The 18,609-nt window shown below is 39.9% G+C and overlaps 1 protein-coding gene across 1 annotated transcript in view; it reads right to left on the reverse strand.

Annotated features, from left to right (window-relative positions):
• Window positions 1–13,804: 13,804 nt before the first annotated feature.
• PDE3B (phosphodiesterase 3B) overlaps window positions 13,805–18,609 on the reverse strand; it is a 179,311-nt gene continuing 174,506 nt past the window's right edge. Inside the window, exons 15-16 of the mRNA XM_068988166.1 lie at window positions 17,364–17,619; window positions 13,805–16,165 (exon numbers count right to left, since the gene is read on the reverse strand). Of these exons, the coding sequence (XP_068844267.1) occupies window positions 15,951–16,165; window positions 17,364–17,619 (471 nt within the window). The 3' untranslated portion in view covers window positions 13,805–15,950. The remainder of the gene's footprint in view (window positions 16,166–17,363; window positions 17,620–18,609) is intronic.

Raw genomic sequence — 18,609 nt, forward strand, 5'->3', positions numbered from 1 at the left:
CAGTTGCCCAGTTGTGTCTGACTCTTTGCAACCCCATGGACTGCAGCATGCCAAGCCTTCCTGTCCCTCATCATGTATTATATATACACATTCCAAAACTGATGTGAAAATATTGGAGGGATTCCCTTAAAGTTACAAACAAGAAAATGAGTCCACTTTCGCCATTCTGTTTTCACGTTGTATTGAGGGTGTTCACTAGCACGGTAACAACATTAGGTTAAGAGACTTTAAGAGAATAAAACTTTTTATTTGCAGATAATATGACTGGATTCCTATACAATCTATGAAAAGAAATAGAAAGTAAGGTTATTTAATAGAGTAATAGGATATTTGCTGACAAAGGTTCCTGTCATCAAAGCTATGATTTTTCCAGTAATCATGTACAGGTGTGAGAGTTGGACCAGAGGGAAGACTGAGTGCCGAAGAATTGATGCTTTTGAACTGTGGTGTTGGAGAAGACTCTTGAGAGTCCCTTGGACTGCAAGGAGAGCCAACCAGTCAGTCCTAAAGGAGATCAGTCCTGAATATTCATTGGAAGGACTAATGCTGAAGCTGAGGCTCCAATACTTTGGCCACTTGATGCAAAGAGCTGATTCATTGGAAAAAACCCTGATGCTGGGAAAGATTGAGGGAAGGAGAAGGGGGGAACAGAGGATGAAATGGATGATATCACCGACTCAAAGTGCATGAGTTTGAGCAAACTCCCGGAGATACTGAAGGACCAGGAAGCCTGGTATGCTGCAGTCCATGGGGTCACAAAGAGTCAACACGATATAAGCAGGATATAAGATTTACATAAAATCAATAGCTGTTATATATACAGAAACCATTAGTAGATATATGGAAGAAAAAGTACTATTTTTCAATTTAAAAAAAAAAAAATACTGGGAATAAACATAACATAATAAATACTGGAGTGGGTAGCCTTTCCCTTCTCTAGGGGATCTTCCCAACTCAGGGATCAAACCCAGGTCTCCTGCATTGCAGGCAGATTCTTTACCAGCTGAGCCACCAAGGGAGCCCCTTATAAACAACAAGAACATGCAAAAGATGAGTGGAGAAAACATTAAAACATTCTTGAAGGAGCTGTCAGGGAGAAAGAAATTTTCCTGTACATTTCTGCATTCCTCTTGTATATATAAGAATTAAATTGAGAGTAACAAAAAAATCAAACAAAATTTTAAAACATATGTACATGGGAGGGGTCTCAGAACACTGAGTAACTTGCCAAAATGGCTGAAGCCCTCGGGTTAAATACCTTTCTCAGCTAAAGACAGAAGAGGAGGATCAAGGTGGGAAAAAGTCAGTCCTGGGAGGTTACCAAGAAGAGCACAATAAACACGCAAGTGTGATGCAGATTTAAGTCGTTCACTTCTCCCAAGAGTTTCTGGAGCTTTGTTTATTTTCTGGTACAGAGACACTCTTACAATTGGAGTTTTCCCTAAAAAGTGTAAACTTCACTGAGGTTTTAGAGATTTCCCCAAGTCTGCCGTTTCTCTGAAAATAATCAGCTTAAAACAATATGTCACAGAGATAAATTTTAGGGTGGCAAATTCTGCTCCCCTACAGAGCTAAAGAGGAGACTTTGACAATTGAATAAATATGTTCTTGGATAAGAAGACAACACAAAGATGTTGGTTCTCCCTAGGCTAAGGTGTGAATTTAATGAAACCGTGTAGTTTCTTTTGTCTGTTTGTTTTTTCCCCATAAAACTAGACAAGCTTTTTCTAAAATTCACGTAAAAAGATAAAAGAATAGCCACAAACGATACCAGTGTGGGGGTTTTACCCCATCAGGTTTTGAAATATACTTTGAGTTTGGCTAATTAAAATAGTTGTCATGGCATGGATAGAGTTGAAAAGAAACAAAGAAATTCAAGTACATAAAAGAATTTCAAGTCAGTGGAGTAAAGATGGACTTTTTAGTAAATGGTACTACTACTTTTAGTCATTTGGTAACCAGTTAAAACATTTGAACCCATATCCCATGGCATATACTTGATATTACTACTATAGACTGAAAAAAATGCGCAGTCTAAATGTTGAGGATTGTGCTGTTTGCGGGGTATTACTGAGGATTTAAGCCTTAGATACAGCCTCTTAGAGATAAGGGAGAAGGCAGGATATATTGGAGTTTTTGCAAAAAGCAACCAAACAGAAACTCAATGGTCGAACATCGAAATATTACTGCTAGTTAAGGAAAAACCAGACTTCTAAAGTTAATGAGTTCAGCACTTTTCTGTGTATGGATAGATGGACATCTGGACTTATTTAAACTCTTCCTTTGACATGCACCTTAACTGTCTATAGCCAGTATCTTGTTTTTTCTCCATTCAGGGTGTGCACAGTGGTGGTGGGTGGGGGTGGGGTTGGGGGGGTGGGGGTAGCTGCTGCAATGGCTGAAGGCTGAATGGCTGTTGCCTCCTTTGTTTACATTCTGTAAACTCTTTTTTGTTTTGCTTAATATTTATCCTGGTGATCTCTCCATATTGCTACATATAAAACTTGTTTATTCTTTATATAGCGTTACATATTCTATTGCAGGATGTACTATAGAAACATAAAACACAACATAAAAACAACAACATAAATCCACTACAAGGCAAACAATAGTATAAGTGGAAACAAGCTGGGAAGAAATAGGCAAATCTTATTGCCAACAAATGGCTAATCTCCCTAATATAAGAACACTGAAGGAAAAGTTTCAATAATGCATTAGAAAACATTGGTCAGAAAGAAAGAAAAGAAAGAAAGTGAAGTTGCTCAGTCGTGTCCAACCCCATGGACCCTACCAGGTTCCTCCATCCATGAGATTTTCCAGGCACAAATACTGGAGTGGGTTGCCATTTCCTTCTCCGGGAGATCTTCCCGACCCAGGGATTGAACCCAGGTCTCCTGCATTGTAGACAGACACTTTACTGTCTGAGCCACCAGAGAAGCATTGGTCAAAGGGCCAGGTATGACAGTTCACATAACATACACCACATTGTAAACATCTAAAAAGATAACCTCACTCAAAAAAAGAAATGCAAATGTAAACTTTACTAAGATGACATATCTCATCTATCATATAGCAAAAATCATAGAACTGTTAGGGGAAACACACTGACTGAAACTGCCCACCTGGCCAGCCACCATGGTAACCATGTGCTTGAGTTGTTATGACAGGAGGTCCTGGTAAGGATCATGGAATTAACGAGTCACCAAAACCCGGAAGAACTCAGGAAAGGTCAAAAGGAGATGTCTCATGTCCGACCACCTCCCAGGATTCTCACTCTCATTCATCTTGGCTGAGCAATGCCTGTGCCCCCAGGAAGGACCCTGAATCAGAATAATTGGCCAAAGACAATCTGGAAACTAATCCCATTGTCATAAAACCTGATGCTGTGAGCCATGTGGCAGAGCAGCTCTTCTGGGTTCCCGTAGGCATCTGCTCTCCACCTGGGCACCCTTTCCCAATAAAATCTCTTGCTTTGTCAGTGCATGTGTCTCCTTGGACAATGCATTTATGAGTGCCCGCTCTCGGGCCCTGGAAGAGATCCCCCTTCCTGCAATAGAACTCGACAATAATCACTATTGAGAAGGTAGTGCTGAAACATGCCCTTTCATACGTGGGTGATGAAACTACAAATTCACACACATTTTCCTCTGGAAGGGAATTTGGCATTATCTATCAAATAATAGATGTATTTTGCTTTAGAACAGCTCTAATTCTTAGAATCTCTCCTGCAGATATACTTGAACACTTAAGAAGAGACATAAGTGCCAGGTTATTCACTGATGTGTTATTTCTAATAGCAAAAGGGAACAAAAAAGGTCAATGTAACAATACATATCTATCAATAGAGGAATAATATATCCTGTAATAGGATATACTATTATAGTGGTAATAACTTTATAGTCAGGAAGTTTTCTTGTAGTGATCTGGAGAAAGCTCCAGGATAAATAACATTAAAAAAAACAAGGAACACCAACATACAGAACGTGGTAGCCAACCTCCAAAAATACCCTCAGTGACCCTCACCTGGTCTAATAACCTTGTTAATCACAGCTGGTCAGTGGGAGGGATGGAACATGATGAAAGTGGTGGTGCACAAATTCTAAGGCTTATCTAAAAGCATTGCAGCTTTTCACCTTGGTTTCTCTGACTGAGGAAGCCAGCCACTATGCCATGATGACACTCAAGCAGTCCTGGGGAGAGGCCCACGTGGAGAGAAATTGAGGCCTCCCACCAACGGCCAAAGAATTGATGCTTTTGAACTGTGGTGTTAAGACTCTTGAGAGTCCCTTGGACAGTGTGGAGATCCAACCAGTCAATTCTAAAGATCAGTCCTGAATATTCTTTGGAAGGACTGATGCTGAAGCTGAAATTCCAATACTTTGGCCACCTGATGTAAAGAACTGACTCCTTGGAAAAGACCCTGATACTGGGAAAGATTGAAGGCAGGAGGAGAAGGGGATGACAGAGGATGAGATGGCTGGATGGCATCACTGACTTAATGGACATGAGTTTGAACAAGCTCCAGGAATTGGTGATGGACAGGGAAGCCTGGCACGCTGCAGTCCATGGGGTCGAAAAGAGTGGGACACGACCGAGTGCCTGAACTGAACTGACCAGTTGCCCAGAGCAACTTGCCAACCTGCCAACCACGCAAGTGAGCCAACTTGGAAATAAATTCTCCTTAAACCTTAAGATGCCTGCAGACCTAGCTATCATCTAATTATGAACCCATGAGAGATCCTGAGCCATCTCTAAATTCCTGATTCAAAACTCACAATAAATATAGTATTTGGTTTTCATCCACAGTTCCTGGCTCACAGTTCCCCAAACCTTGGAGGTTTCCTAAACAATAAGACCAGTGGGAGCAAGTTTTGTTACAGTATTTTGTCTGTTGTCCTCAATTCCGAAAAATACTCTTCAGAGGCATAAAGGCAAATGGGTGTCTTGTTATTCATAACAAGTGTTTTTCCACAACAATTGGGTTTATGTTAATGAGGTGATTTTGGAAAGCACCTAAGGACTGGGGCTGATTATCAGGGAACCAAATTGTTTAGAGGCTTGAAACTTTCAGCCCCGCCCCCTGGTTACCTAGAAGGAGACAGATTCTGGAGGTTTAGTTAATCACCAGTGCCTACAGATCAACCACACCTGTGTAGTGAAGCCTCCATTAAAAACCCAGAAGGCAGGGTTTCGAAGACTTCCCAGTTGGTAAAGCAGAATGTCTCTAACGGGCTGCTGTACCAGTCTCCAAACTCCAAGAGGACTGAATTTCCTTTGTTGCCCTGAGAATCTTTTCATCTGGCTGCTGGCTCCTATGTTTTAATATCTTCGGTAAAAAGCCACTCCGTCTGGTGAGTAAATTGGTTTTCTAAGTTCTGTGAGCTGGTCTAGCAAATTGAATCCAAGGAGAGGGTTGTGGGAGTCTGGTTTATAGCTGGTTGGTCAGAAGTACAGGTAACAACGTGGACTTGAGACTGGCATTTGAAGGGGAGAGCTGTTTTATGGGACTGAGCCCTCAGCTTGTGGGATTTGATGCTGTCTCTGGGTAAACAGTGTCAGAGTTGAACTGTAGGACACTCAGGTGCTCTCAGAGAATTGCTCATTGGTGATGTGGGGGAAACCACACTCCTACATAGAAGTTTGTTCCAGAATGTTTATTTTTTAGGTTTGATTTAAATAAAACTTAACTTTGACATTTAAAAAAATCCAGATTTCTTATGTTTTTTTAAAAATCTAGATATCTTGTGATATCCATATTTTCAGCTTTTCTTTAAAAAAAGAAGTGACATTCCATCAATGCTGGGCTGGCATTTTGAATAGCAAAAAACAATTAGAGTTGAACTGTGTTTTTTTACATGATATATGTACATATACTACACAAAGTCCGAACCATCGAAGTTCATGTCATTATTTGAACGTTCTGTCTGGTCTCATGGGATTTGAACATGTCTTCCTGGTGGCTCAGACGGTAAAAGCATCTGCCTGCAATGTGAGAGACCCGGGTTTGATTCCTGGGTCGGGAAGATCCCCTGGAGAAGGAAATGGCAATCCACTCCAGCACTCTTGCCTGGAAAATCCCATGGACGGAGGAGCCTGATAGGCTACAGTCCAAGGGGTCTCAAAGAGTCAGACACGACTGAGCGACTTCACTTTCTTTCCCCCACGCAACCTTTAAACATTGAAGAAAGCTTCCACTTTGGTTCCCCTGTGAATCTTTGCTTCTCCTGGCTAAAATATCATAGGTTCTTTATCTGATTTGGCTCTTATCACTCTTCTCTGGACTTTTAATTTACCAATGTTCCATTTATTTTATCTGGCTGTTTCAGAATGGGGTGGATGCAGGCAGTATATTTTGAGAAATGCAAGTTAAGACACTTTTTGCTTTTTTATTTTTTTCCTTAACCAGAGGAACATAGGTAATTGACAACAGCTCTCAGGGCTGTTATCATGAGAGGGCTTATTAAATCAGCCCTTCTCCATTTATCCTTTTCTGAAAGCAGTTATTTGAACTTAAATGCAATGAATCATACTAAGTCTTCTTAATGGTGGATATTTTATATCTTTTTGGATCTTCTTTGTCTTCATTCAGGCTGATGATACTGAAACGCCTATTAAGGGAAAATAGATCAAGACAAAGCGTTAGCAACCAGATCTCCACTTACACTGTCTGTCTTTCTGATGACATTTAACAGTGAATATCCTCTTTAAAAGCTTTCCTTTGAAAAAGCAAGGACCACCCCCCTCTCCTTCACCCTCCCCCACCCCCTGCCAGCTGGGACTTTTGACTATGTGTGAAGCCTCAAGAGAATTAAAGTATGTGTCTGGAACCCTGAACTTGGGGATCATTTCCAAGCTGAAACTGGTGACAGCACAGGTTGATGCTGTTCTCTGAAAATGCAATGAAGGTGTTAGTCACTCAGTTGTGGCCAACTCTTTGCAACCCCACGGACTGTAGCCCGCCAGGCTCCTCTGTCCATGGAATTCTCCAGGCAAGAATACTGGAGTGGGTTGCCATTCCCTTCTCCAGGGTATTTTCCCAACCCAGAGGTGAACCTTGGTCTCCTGCATTGCAGGCAGATTCTGTACCACCTGAGCTGATGGGGGAAATGCAGTAGAATAGTATGTGACAATAATGCTAAAATTTCTATTTTGAATACTTTAATTCTTTTCTCAATTCTTTGGGATTTCCTATTAGACAATCATATCATCTATAAATAATGACTGGTATGTTTTGTCCTTTCCAATTTTTATGGATTTTATTTCTTACTGTTTTGGTTAGAACCTCCAGTAGAGTGCTGATGAAAAGTGATGGTGAGCATTCCTGTCTGTTTAAGGGAATGACTAACATTTCATTGTTAAATATGGGACACTATCATTTCTTTGATGCATACCCCCCAAACTTACGTTTTAGGTTTATATTTTTTCCCTCTCTTCCATTCATCCATTCTTTTTTCATTCCTCTTCTTTTTCTTAAATGATTGACTTTTATTATTTTTTGTATTTATCAAGGTAGTAACTCTTTCTTCTTCTTTAATTGGTTAATGTGCTTAATTACATTAATAAAAAAAATTTTGAGGGGGTGCACCAAGCAGCTTGTGGGATTTTAGTTCCCTGAGTAGAGATTGAACCCTGGGCCCATGGCAGTCATAACCACTGGACTGCCAGGGAATTCCCATTATTCAACTTCTGATGTTAATCCTTCTGTGCATAATAGCCCTCTTGGCCTAACTGCCTTCCAAAGGCCCACTTAACACCACCACACTGGGGATTAGGTTTCAACATATGAATTAGACCCATTGCAATGAACTTTTAGTCCAGCATCTCTTATCTGATAGTTCCTTACTAGTCCAAATTATTGAGGAGGAATGTGATGGACTAAGCTTAATCTATGGGTTAGAATTTGGGTTTGGTGTAAATTCCTGAATCAGTCAACTGTGGCCAGAGGTCATATGGTTCCAAAAAGGTGGTCTAAACCACTGGAGACAGAATGTTTTCCAGAAAGGAAAGGTAGGCAATCAGACCTTTCTATTTTCTCTCTCTCATTCAATCCCTAAATTGTCTCAGTGTTGTCTTCAGAAGGTTAAGGTGTTGCAGGTATTACTGTCTACCTTTTCCTGCCAAGTTCAGCTATAACAGGTGGACCTTCACAGGCAAACTCAGTCCTGTCCATTTCTGAAATTGATGTATTCAGTGTAAGTGGTATACAGTGTAATAGATGTATACAGTGTAAGTGTCCAATGTCTGCCAGCAGATGGGGGTCTAGAAATTAGTCTGGCACACATAAGCAGAAAGTGTCTGCGTCTACAATACTGGTTTCCCCTCACCACTTACTAGGTCTTTTTTTTTTTAATAGCCATATTTGGCATATTTGTTTCATGTGTGCAACATAACAATTAGATATTTGTATAAGTCCAAGATAGTCATCACATCAACCAGGGGAATGACCGCAGTCTAACTTTTTCCTCCCAGAAGTCTCCTTACATACTGCAAATAATGATTTAGTCAGTTCAGTTCAGCTGCTCAGTTGTGTCTGAATCTTTGCAGCCCCATGGACTGCAGCACATGGGGCCTCCCTGTCCATCACCAACTCCCAGAGTTCACCCAAACCCATGTCCATTGCGTCTGTGGTGCCATCCAACCATCTCATCCTCTGTTGTCCCCTTCCCCTCCCGCCTTCAATCTTTCCCACCATCAGGGTCTTTTCAAATGAGTCAGTTCTTCCCATCAGGTGGCCAAAGTATTGGAGTTTCAGCTTCAGCATCAGTCCTTCCAATAAAGAATCTGGACTGATTTCCTTTAGGATTAACTGGATTGATCTCCTTGCAGTCTAAAGGACTCTCAAGAGTCTTCTCTGACACCACAGTTCAAAAGCATCAATTCTTCGGCACTCAGCTGTCTATATAGTCCAACTCTCACATCCAGGCATGACTACTGGAAAAACCATAGCTTTGATTAGACAGACCTTTGTTGGCAAAGTAATATCTCTGGTTTTTAATATGCTAAGTTGGTCATAGGTTTTCTTCCAAGGAGCAAGCGCCTTTTGATTTCATGGCTGCAGTCATCATCTGCAGTGATTTTGGAGCCTAAAAAAATAAAGTCTGCCACTAATTCCACTGTTTCCCCATCTATTTGCCATGAAGTGATGGGACTGGATGCCATGATCTTAGTTTTCTGAATGTTGAGTTTTAAGCCAACTTTTTCGCTCTCCTCTTTCACTTTCATCAAGAGGCTTTTTAGTTCCTCTTCACTTTCTGCCATAAGGGTGGTGTCATCTGCATGTCTGAGGTTATTGATATTTCTCCCAGCAATCTTGATTCCAGCTTGTGCTTCTTCCAGCCCAGCGTTTCTCATGATGTACTCTGCATAGAAGTTAAATAAGCAGGGTGACAATATACAACCTTGACCCAACTCCTTTCCCTACTTGGAACCAGTCTGTTGTTTCATGTCCAGTTCTAGCTGTTGCTTCCTGACTTGCATGTAGATTTCTCAAGAGGCAAGTCAGGTGATCTGCTATTCCCATCTCTAAGAATTTTCCAGAGTTTGTTGTGGTCTACACCGTCAAAGTCTTTGGCATAGTCAATAAAGCAGAAGTAGATGTTTTTATGGAACTCTTGCTTTTTTGATGATCCAACGGATGTTCCCAATTTGATCTCTGGTTCCTCTGCCTTTTCTAGATCCATGTGGTTGCCCCTGATCAAATGAGCATGAACTGGAGCATATCGATAAGGGATTTTTGTCAGTGACATCTCTGTGTAGCATTTGAGCTGTAGCTCCAGTGAGTGTCCTGCCATGTGCACATACTTATCTCTGCTCTTGGGCTGTACACTACTTGTATAAGAAACATGAGATTCACCTGTTGGTGTTGAAAATAAATATTTGTTGAATGAGTGAATTAATAATGGATAAACAGTGCTGAGCAGCATCCCTCTTAATGGGAAAGGTTATGGACGTGATAAATGTTTCCTGATTAGTGACTCCTCAGAGTCCTGGTTCCCAGAATGGAACAGTGCCAGGAGGTATCAGGCATCGTAATCTCGGCTGCTCTTACACTCAAGTGGAGGACACCGCAGCCCAGAGGAGGGGTTTGGAACAGAAATTCCCTCTTAAACTGAGTAAGAATAAGACTCCAAGAAATCTTTTCAGACACTAGGGCAGAGCAGGGGTGAGGGTGGGAAGAAGGGGTAAAGGAAGGATATAGGAAGTAAATGGGGAACTGGGGACCTCTGCCCCCAACATTACCTCTCCTGGGGCCTTTTCTAATTGGAAATCCCACCCTGGAGCCTGAAGCTTGGGTTTTGCGGGTCTCTTTGTTGCACCTCCTCACCAGGAGCGTCTAATTAACAAGAAGGATTTGAAGCCTTCAGTGACTTTCACTTAATACAGCAGCTGCTTCGACACCCACTCCATTTGGACAGCTCATTTCTGGTCCTTCATCCCATTAGAGGCAGCCCTTGCTTACCTCCATTTGTCTAAGGGGACTGGGCTTCTTAGGAGACCATTTACCGTAAATTATTCCATTAGAATCAGGAGCAAGAGCAGTTTCTGCCATCATCTGACAGACTAATCCCAGGGCAGCTAGAGATGGCTGTGAATTTTTTTCCCTCCCCCCGCCCCCCGCTCCAAGCTTACAGGATTCCCGACCAAGAATCCAGCCCATACCCCCAGCGTGGAAGCACAGAGTCCTAACCACAGGAGCGCTCAGGAATTCTGGCTGTGAATGTTTAACCTGCAGAGTCCCTTTGGGCCATCAACAGGAAGGGGACAGCAGATGTAGGGGAAAGCAGTTAAGGGGTGTATCCTGACCGGAGCTTCAGCAGCAGCCCTAGGACAGGAAGGAGGTACCTGAGGAGCAGGTGATAGAGGATGATGGTGGGGATGACAGGCAGAGTAAGGCAGATCTGGGTGTTCCTCTTTCATGCCTGTCCCTCAAGCACTTCTAGTCTATTGGTTCTCAACCGTAGATGCTCACTGGAATCTTGTGGGACTTTTGCAAAATGCCGATAGCCAAGTTCCACCCTTTCCTCCACATTCTGATTAAACTGGTCTGGTTTGTGGCCTGGGCATCAGGTTTAGAAAGCTTCCCAGATGAAGAGCCTGTGAAAGGCTATGAAAGGAAATGAGAACATTTCATAGTAGAGAACTCGAAGGACCTCTCCAGAGCAACGTTCTCAGGTGCAGCAACAGGCCAAGAGGGAAAGGTCATCTACCTACGTTAGTGACAGAGAAAGGGCTGTAACTTTCTCTCTCGAGTTCCTTGCCAGTTTTCCCATCTGTCCTCTTCTTTCACTTTCTAGTCATGTGGTCTCTGTCGAGTCTTATTTTCCTCTCCTGTGAAATGGGTGTGCACATGTGCTCAGCCGTGTCTGACTCTTCATGACCTCAAGCACTGTAGCCCACCAGGCTCCTCTGCCCATGGAACTTTCCAGGCAAGAGTACTGGAGTGGGTTGCTATTTCCTTCTCCAGGGGATCTTCCAGACCCAGGGATCGAACTCCACATCTCTTGTATCTCCTGCATTGGCAGGCAGCTGTTTACCACTAGCGCCCTCCTGTTGCCATTTTTGACTCTGAAGTTATTTAGGAGCAATTTCTTTAATCTATCCAGCATTCATAGTTTTCGGAGTTCTTCGCTATTTATTTCTAATTAATTGTTTTGTGATCATGGAACATGGTTTGATACAGCTTTGAAATTTATTGAAACTTGTTTTATAGACAAGCATGTAGTCAACTTTTTTTTTTCTTTTCCATTAGGGTTTATTAAGGATATTGAATACAGTTCCTGTGTTCAACTTTTATAAATGTTTAAGAAAACATTCTTTGTTGGATTTGAGGTTCAGTGTATGTCCAACAAATCAAGACTGTTCATTGTGCTATTTATATTTTTACCAACTTCTGGTCTATTTAACTTACTGAGTGTTAAGTCTCCTGCTTGAGTTGTAGATTTGTCAATTTTCTCTAGTTCTACCAACTTTTGATTTATGCGTCTTTGAGACTAACAGATAAGTACATTTGTTTTATGTACCTGGTGAATTTCTTCCCTCCACAACAGATAATAATACCTACAAAGGTTGTGACAAAAAATATACCTATGAGGGTTGCGACAAAAATATACCTACATTATAAGGATTGTAATATAAGTACCTTGCATATTTTTTTGTTATCACTAAGAATAACACCTAACACATCGTGAGTGAGAAGATAGTCTCTTCTGGTTTCCATTGTTGGTACCGAGAAGTTTGGATGGTTTTAAATTTTCTTACTGTTTGTTCACCTTTGTCATTCCGTGTTTTATTTTCTTAAACATTTCATACATCGTTATTTTGTATTGTTTTTGATAATGTGGGAGAAGGCAATGGCACCCCACTCCAGTACTCTTGCCTGGAAAATCCCATGGATGGAGGAGCCTGGTGGGCCGCAGTCCATGGGGTCGCTAAGAGTCGGACACGACTGAGCGACTTCACTTTCACTTGATAATGTGATGTATGATCTGAAGATATTGGGAAGTCTAAATCTGCTATTTCTGCTATTCTTTCTTACACTGGTTTCCTTGTGTTTGGCGATTTTGTCAAAGTTCTCCAGAGAGAGAGAGAGAGAACCAACAGAACACGTACACACCTATCACACCCAAAATCTCCTTCTCTGGCATACCCTACCTCTGTGAATGACACTGACAGTTGTCCCGATCAGAAACCTGAAAGTTACTCTCATCATTTTTCTTACCATCACATCCAATTAATTGGGGCAGACTGATTCTATGTTTTAAATCTCAAGTCCATTTACTTTGCTGTTGACCTAGAACCCATCCTAGTCTATTTAGATCACTGAGGTCTCCCCATATCTAATCTTACTCTTCCACTCAACATGGTATGTTAGTTGAATGATCCTCACAAAATGTGAATCTAATTGTCACTTACAGGTTAAACTTTATTCCAAAGGGAAATGGGGAAAAATTGAAAGGGTTTTAAGTGTCCTGTTGTGTGTGCTTTAAAAGGCCCTTTATGAACCACCTTCATGAAGGGCCCCCACCTGACTGGCCTGGCAGCTACAGTAAAGAAAGGGTTGGCTCTACTCATCTCCTTTGTGAAGGCTGTTCTAATGAGATGGTGCAATATAGACAGAGACTGAAGCAGTGCCAGAATTCCTAGGATTCTTATAAAAATAAGTAGAAAAATTCAACAGCATAAGAGTGAGAAGAGCAGGAGAACAGTCTTCAAATCATGAAGTAACTTTAAAAAGTAGCCTTTTATGGAGAAAAATGTCAGTAAACACACAGATATTATAGCACTACAAGATTATTTATAAGACCAGTGACTTAAAACAGCGAATTCATGATGAAAGTGAGTCTAATTAAAAAATTAGTCTCATTCATTAATAACCAAAATAAGACCTGCAATATGACTGGCTGCAATTTCTCAAGTAAGATTCCATCTACTAGTGTTGTTTATACTTAACACACTCACATTCATTTCTTATAATTTATGAATTTAAGTTTCAGGAAGAATACTTCTTTAGTATTTGGGTTATTTTAATATATGTCAATTACTTAGTAAAGGTTAAATAATTTAAGGGTTAACTTAGTTAATGAGTTTTCAGTAATATCATTTAATAGCATAAAAACATGCTTCTTTTGAGAAAATAAAAATATACATTAAAAAACCCAATACAATGTTTTAGTAAAACAGTAAGGAAATTTGTCTCATTATGTACATATGCATGTGTATGAATTTATATATATATATGTACTTTGCAGTAGCAGAAATATATTTCTGCAGTATAGAAAATGTACTCTAGAGAAACAGAAGCAAAGGATATATACACTGTAAAGGCAAACTCAATAAATTAGATAAAATTTTATTACTCAGTAATGAGGGACCAGTTTACAATGATGTGACAATGGTAGCAAAAATAGTAGGAAGGAGTTCAGCACTCAAAGTATCAAATAAATAAAGCTTAGTGATTCATTAAATATTCTGATATTATACAGGATCAAAACTTTCAACACTTCCATGGGTCTTTAACTGAAATCTTTCAGGTAAGCTATATGATCCAGATAGTTAAGAAATTGCTTGCTGACATCATAAAGGAATTACCTGGCACAGGAAAACTCTATTCAATACTCTGTAATGACCTATATGGGAACAGAAGCTAAAAGAGTGAGCATATGTATAACTGACTCACTCTGCCACACAGCAGAAACCAACACACCGTTGTAAATCAACCATATGCTAATAAAAATTAATTTTAAGAAAGGAATTATCTTGGAAAGTGAAAAATGCTACACAACTTATTTTCTAAAGCCACATGGATTCAAAATATAATATGGTCTCTAAGAATAATGGAAAATATTGGCCTACCATCTTGCTATCATTCTGGCTTATACTTTATATATTCAAAAAATTTTCACAACTAGGGTATATATCTGGACCCTAACAAGTTTATAAACATTGTAAATATGGTCCATTTAATTATCTTAATATGCTTTTCTGTAAATGATATTACCAAAATATTTAATACTTTTAATATAAAAATTAAATAAGTACTCCCATCATTTACTTTATCTCATAAATTAGACTTGTAGTTGGGCTCCAGATGTACTGAGTAGTCATAGGTCATTTCTGTCATGGAGTCTCAAGGCAGAAGGAAATTAACAGAAAGATGAACATGGGTTTTATAGTAACTAAACACATGACACCCAAGATAGGGATCTAAAGATTAAGCACATATTCAATTACTTATTCAACATGTGACCTTTAGAGCACACACTATTTCATTTGTTCTTTATCTTTGATACGATTAATTACATCTGATTTTTGTGGTAAGGCAAAAGACAGACATCTCCTTTTCCTTGGCTTTAATTAGTCTCAAATTCAAGAAGAGAGAATAATGCTTGTTTCATGAAAGGTTAACGTCAATATTAGGACAGGTTTTTGTTTTTCTTCTGACAAATTTGTGTTTATATTAAACTCAATGTTTACAAATACTAATCCTGAGCAAGAGGAAAAATAACAGTTTCGACTAAAGAATAAAATTCCTTCACTGTTAAACCTAAACAGCTTTAAAATTCAACCATGGAATATAAAGTTGATAAGACTGGAATTCAGACTTCTGATGTCCATGGCAAACCTGAATACTCTGAGAAAGAACATACACATAGTAGTAGATTTTAAAAAACAAAACAGTAAAAAGCATCAAAAATGGATGCACCTGGGTTTTGTTAAATATAACAAAGGTTACTCAGTCCTTCACGGTAAACCTAGCTGGAGAACACTGAACAGTGTACTGCATTAAACAGACCCCTCAGAAAGGCAACACCGGATTTCTCTTTTTCGATAGACAGAGACTGCTCCTCCCCACCTCCCCCAAAACAGTCAAAGACATAAAAGACACATTTGGAAATACAATATGAATCCTGTTTGGTGGGGATTTTTGTTTTGGGGGTTTTTTGTTTGTCTTTGGCTGTGCTGTGCAGCTTGCAGGATCTTAGGTCCCTGGCCAGGGACTGAACTCAACCAGAGATTAAACCTGGGCCATAGCAGTGAAGGCGCCGAGTGGAATTCCCTTGTTGTTGTTCATTTTTTTTTAAATCACGTCTTTAAAAAAGCAGAAAGTTAGCCACTTAGGAAACTACAGTGAATTACTTGAGTTTTTAGGTACAGCTCCTGCCTCATGAACAATAAAAGCCTTCTACTCAGCAAAGCTGTATTATGACAAAGTATTTGTACACCAGTAAAAGCACTAAGTATGGGCTTGGCAACACAAGTCAACTGAAACCAAGCTCTTAAGGATACTTTTCGTCCGTGTGGTGAAAAAGTGCATGGGAGTGGGAAATGCTGGCACAGCAAGGATCCTCTCACAGTGTTAGGGCCTGTCGACCTAGGAGCGGTGGTGAGCACTGGGCAATGACATCGACATAAGGCATGGCCCAAGGCACTTCTTCCACATGCCTCTTCTTTTATTCCAACTGTCTCTCTTCCTCTTCATCTGCTTCTTCAATGACCTGAATCTCATCTCCTTGAGGTAAGGAAGAATTCTCCACCTGCAGTTTATTCCCATCAGCTTTACATTTCTCCTCTTCCTCTATGATTTCCTTCCATATCTTGTGGTTTTCGGTGAGATGGTGCATTAGCTGACAAAATATTTGCCGTCTGCCTTTCCGTCTTTGTGGTTCTGTGAAATTTAACACATGTGTATTCTAATCATAGCAATATGATTCAATCATTCAATAACTATCTGAGCGCCTGTTACATCCCAGGCATTTATTTAAGCACTGGGTTTAAAGTTATAAACAATCTCTGTACCATGGGGCTCTCTTTCTAGTGGGAAGACCTAGATAAGCAAAGAAGCAAGACACTCGTGTGTGAGACAGTGTTAAGTATTATGGATAAAAATAAGTTAAGGTATTAGGGAAGATGGTGGGAGGTGGGAGTTGTGGGGAGAAAGGAGGATAGTATTGAAATTTCAAATGATAAATAATGCAAAGTTAAAAACCATCCTTCTAAGGGACTTTTTAAAAATGTGTTGAATTAAACACAATTATCAAAATTTTGGTGAGTATAAATAATTTTTGAAGTCAACTTTCCCAAGATGACATCAGATGGTAATGCCATACAATTACTCTTCACTATGCTACTGCTGAATACAAGGTAGGGTGGGGAAAAGTTCTTTTATTATCTTGTTCCACACTATGTTATCTGTTCTGATTTATACAGCATGCTTGGGAAACAAAAAAATCAGCTAGATATAATTTAAATCCTACTTTGAAGAGCAAATAACTAGTTTAATTTATAGTTGCAAAGGTGACAATGTCTTTTTCATTTTCCATTTATACTCATTGGTTTATATTGCTTTATATAGAAAAACTGTGCATTACAATTTGGTAGTTCAAAGCCATAATGCCATAAAGCTTGATTTTCCTTAGAGTCAAGAGAGTATGTATTTTCCTCTTCTTCCAACTGGGTTGAATGAACTATTCCCAAGTCTATATGAAGGGTATGTTAACAGGGGTGCATGGTGTGAGAAGGGGTTAGGCAAAGGAGGCCTAGTCCTTGAGACCAGCCACCTCACCTAAGTTCAGATTTGGCAGCAGCTCCATCATGCATGCACAGGCAGAGCCTGCTGAAGAGCACTGGCTGGAGGACAACATCTCCGGAGATGCTGCTTTAACTCAGAATGCTTACTGTATGACAGCATTCACATGGTACCCAAGCAGTAGCTACTCAAACCAAGATTATTCAGTCTGCACACTTAGGCAGTACTTACTTAAGATATAACTACTGTATCTTTAAAAGGAAAGACCCAAATCCAAATTAAATGGACATTTGTAATTAATAACATTAAAGAAACGATAGTATCCCTATATTCTTACTAGGATTTAGATTGTCCTCTATTTCTTCATCCTCTGTATCTAATTCTTCAGCATCTTCTTCTTCATAACAACTTTCAGTATCATCGTCCTCTTCTGATTCTATCCACTGACCCGGTAGCAGACCAGCAGCATCATAGGAGTTACACAGGGGACCCACTATGTGGGTGATAAAAGATTCCTGGAGTTTTGCTAGTTGAGGAGAAGAACGATCCATGAAGGGACTGATGGGCAAACCAAGATTTGCTTCTTCATCTCCCTGATCATATTAAAAAGGAAAGTACATCTTTAACTGTTGAAAGAACCACTGAGCTTTGTTGTTAAAATTACCTTGAGGTTTTTTTAATCAAGAACAGTCTAACTCAAAATAATTTTTAGAAAGAAGTATCAATGAAAATTACTCTGTCATTCCAACTATAAAACTTTTTCTACTATTTGAAAAATCCTAAACAAGACTTTATTCTCACACTCCCAGTCAACCAGTATGGTTGATATACAAGCAGCAAGAAAAATATACATCTTTTCAACTAAGTTAAGCCAATAGTTATGAACAAATCAAAATTATACTACTAGAATATATAAATTCTATATAAATTGTCAAAATTCTATAGTATCAGACATAGATCCTCTTCCCCCAGGGGGGAGATGGTATAATAGTAACATTTTTTGTTGCAGTTGTACCTCAAATGTAGAGTTGATTTTTTTTCTAATGCTTTTCAACATCTTCTCCCTTTTTTTCTAACAGCAGAACCCTTTAATGAATCTACATTAGAAAACTCAGTATGTAAAACAGACAGAGGTAGAGCAATTGTGTTTGAGGTGAGGATTTGCCCCAGCTGCCTGGCGGGCCATCTGTGGTGCCCAGGCTTCTGGAGAGCACAGCTGGAGATCAGACACATGTGATTTCAGAACCTCCTTTGCTGCCTACAGCCTGTGTGGTGCTGGGCAAGCTCTATGCCTAATGCACATGTAAGATGTGAGTAATCATCTACAGGGCTGCTATAGGATGACAAGCAGTGTATATTGAGCCCAGTGCTGAGCAGTCCTCAAATGGTAGTAACAATATTAACATTTTAGTGCCGAGTATCTGAACTGGTGGAGGGTGAATACTCTTCACAGTGCACAAGTGCTGTAGGCAAGCAGTGTGTATCTGAGCTGAGCCGACACAATCCTGAGGAGACAACCAGAAACTGTCCCAAGATTAAAAAACTCACATGGCTTTGTTTCCTGTGAGGATGAACATTAATAA

This window comes from Capricornis sumatraensis, chromosome 16 (assembly GCF_032405125.1).
Source record: "Capricornis sumatraensis isolate serow.1 chromosome 16, serow.2, whole genome shotgun sequence".
NCBI classification, from domain to species: domain Eukaryota; kingdom Metazoa; phylum Chordata; class Mammalia; order Artiodactyla; family Bovidae; genus Capricornis; species Capricornis sumatraensis.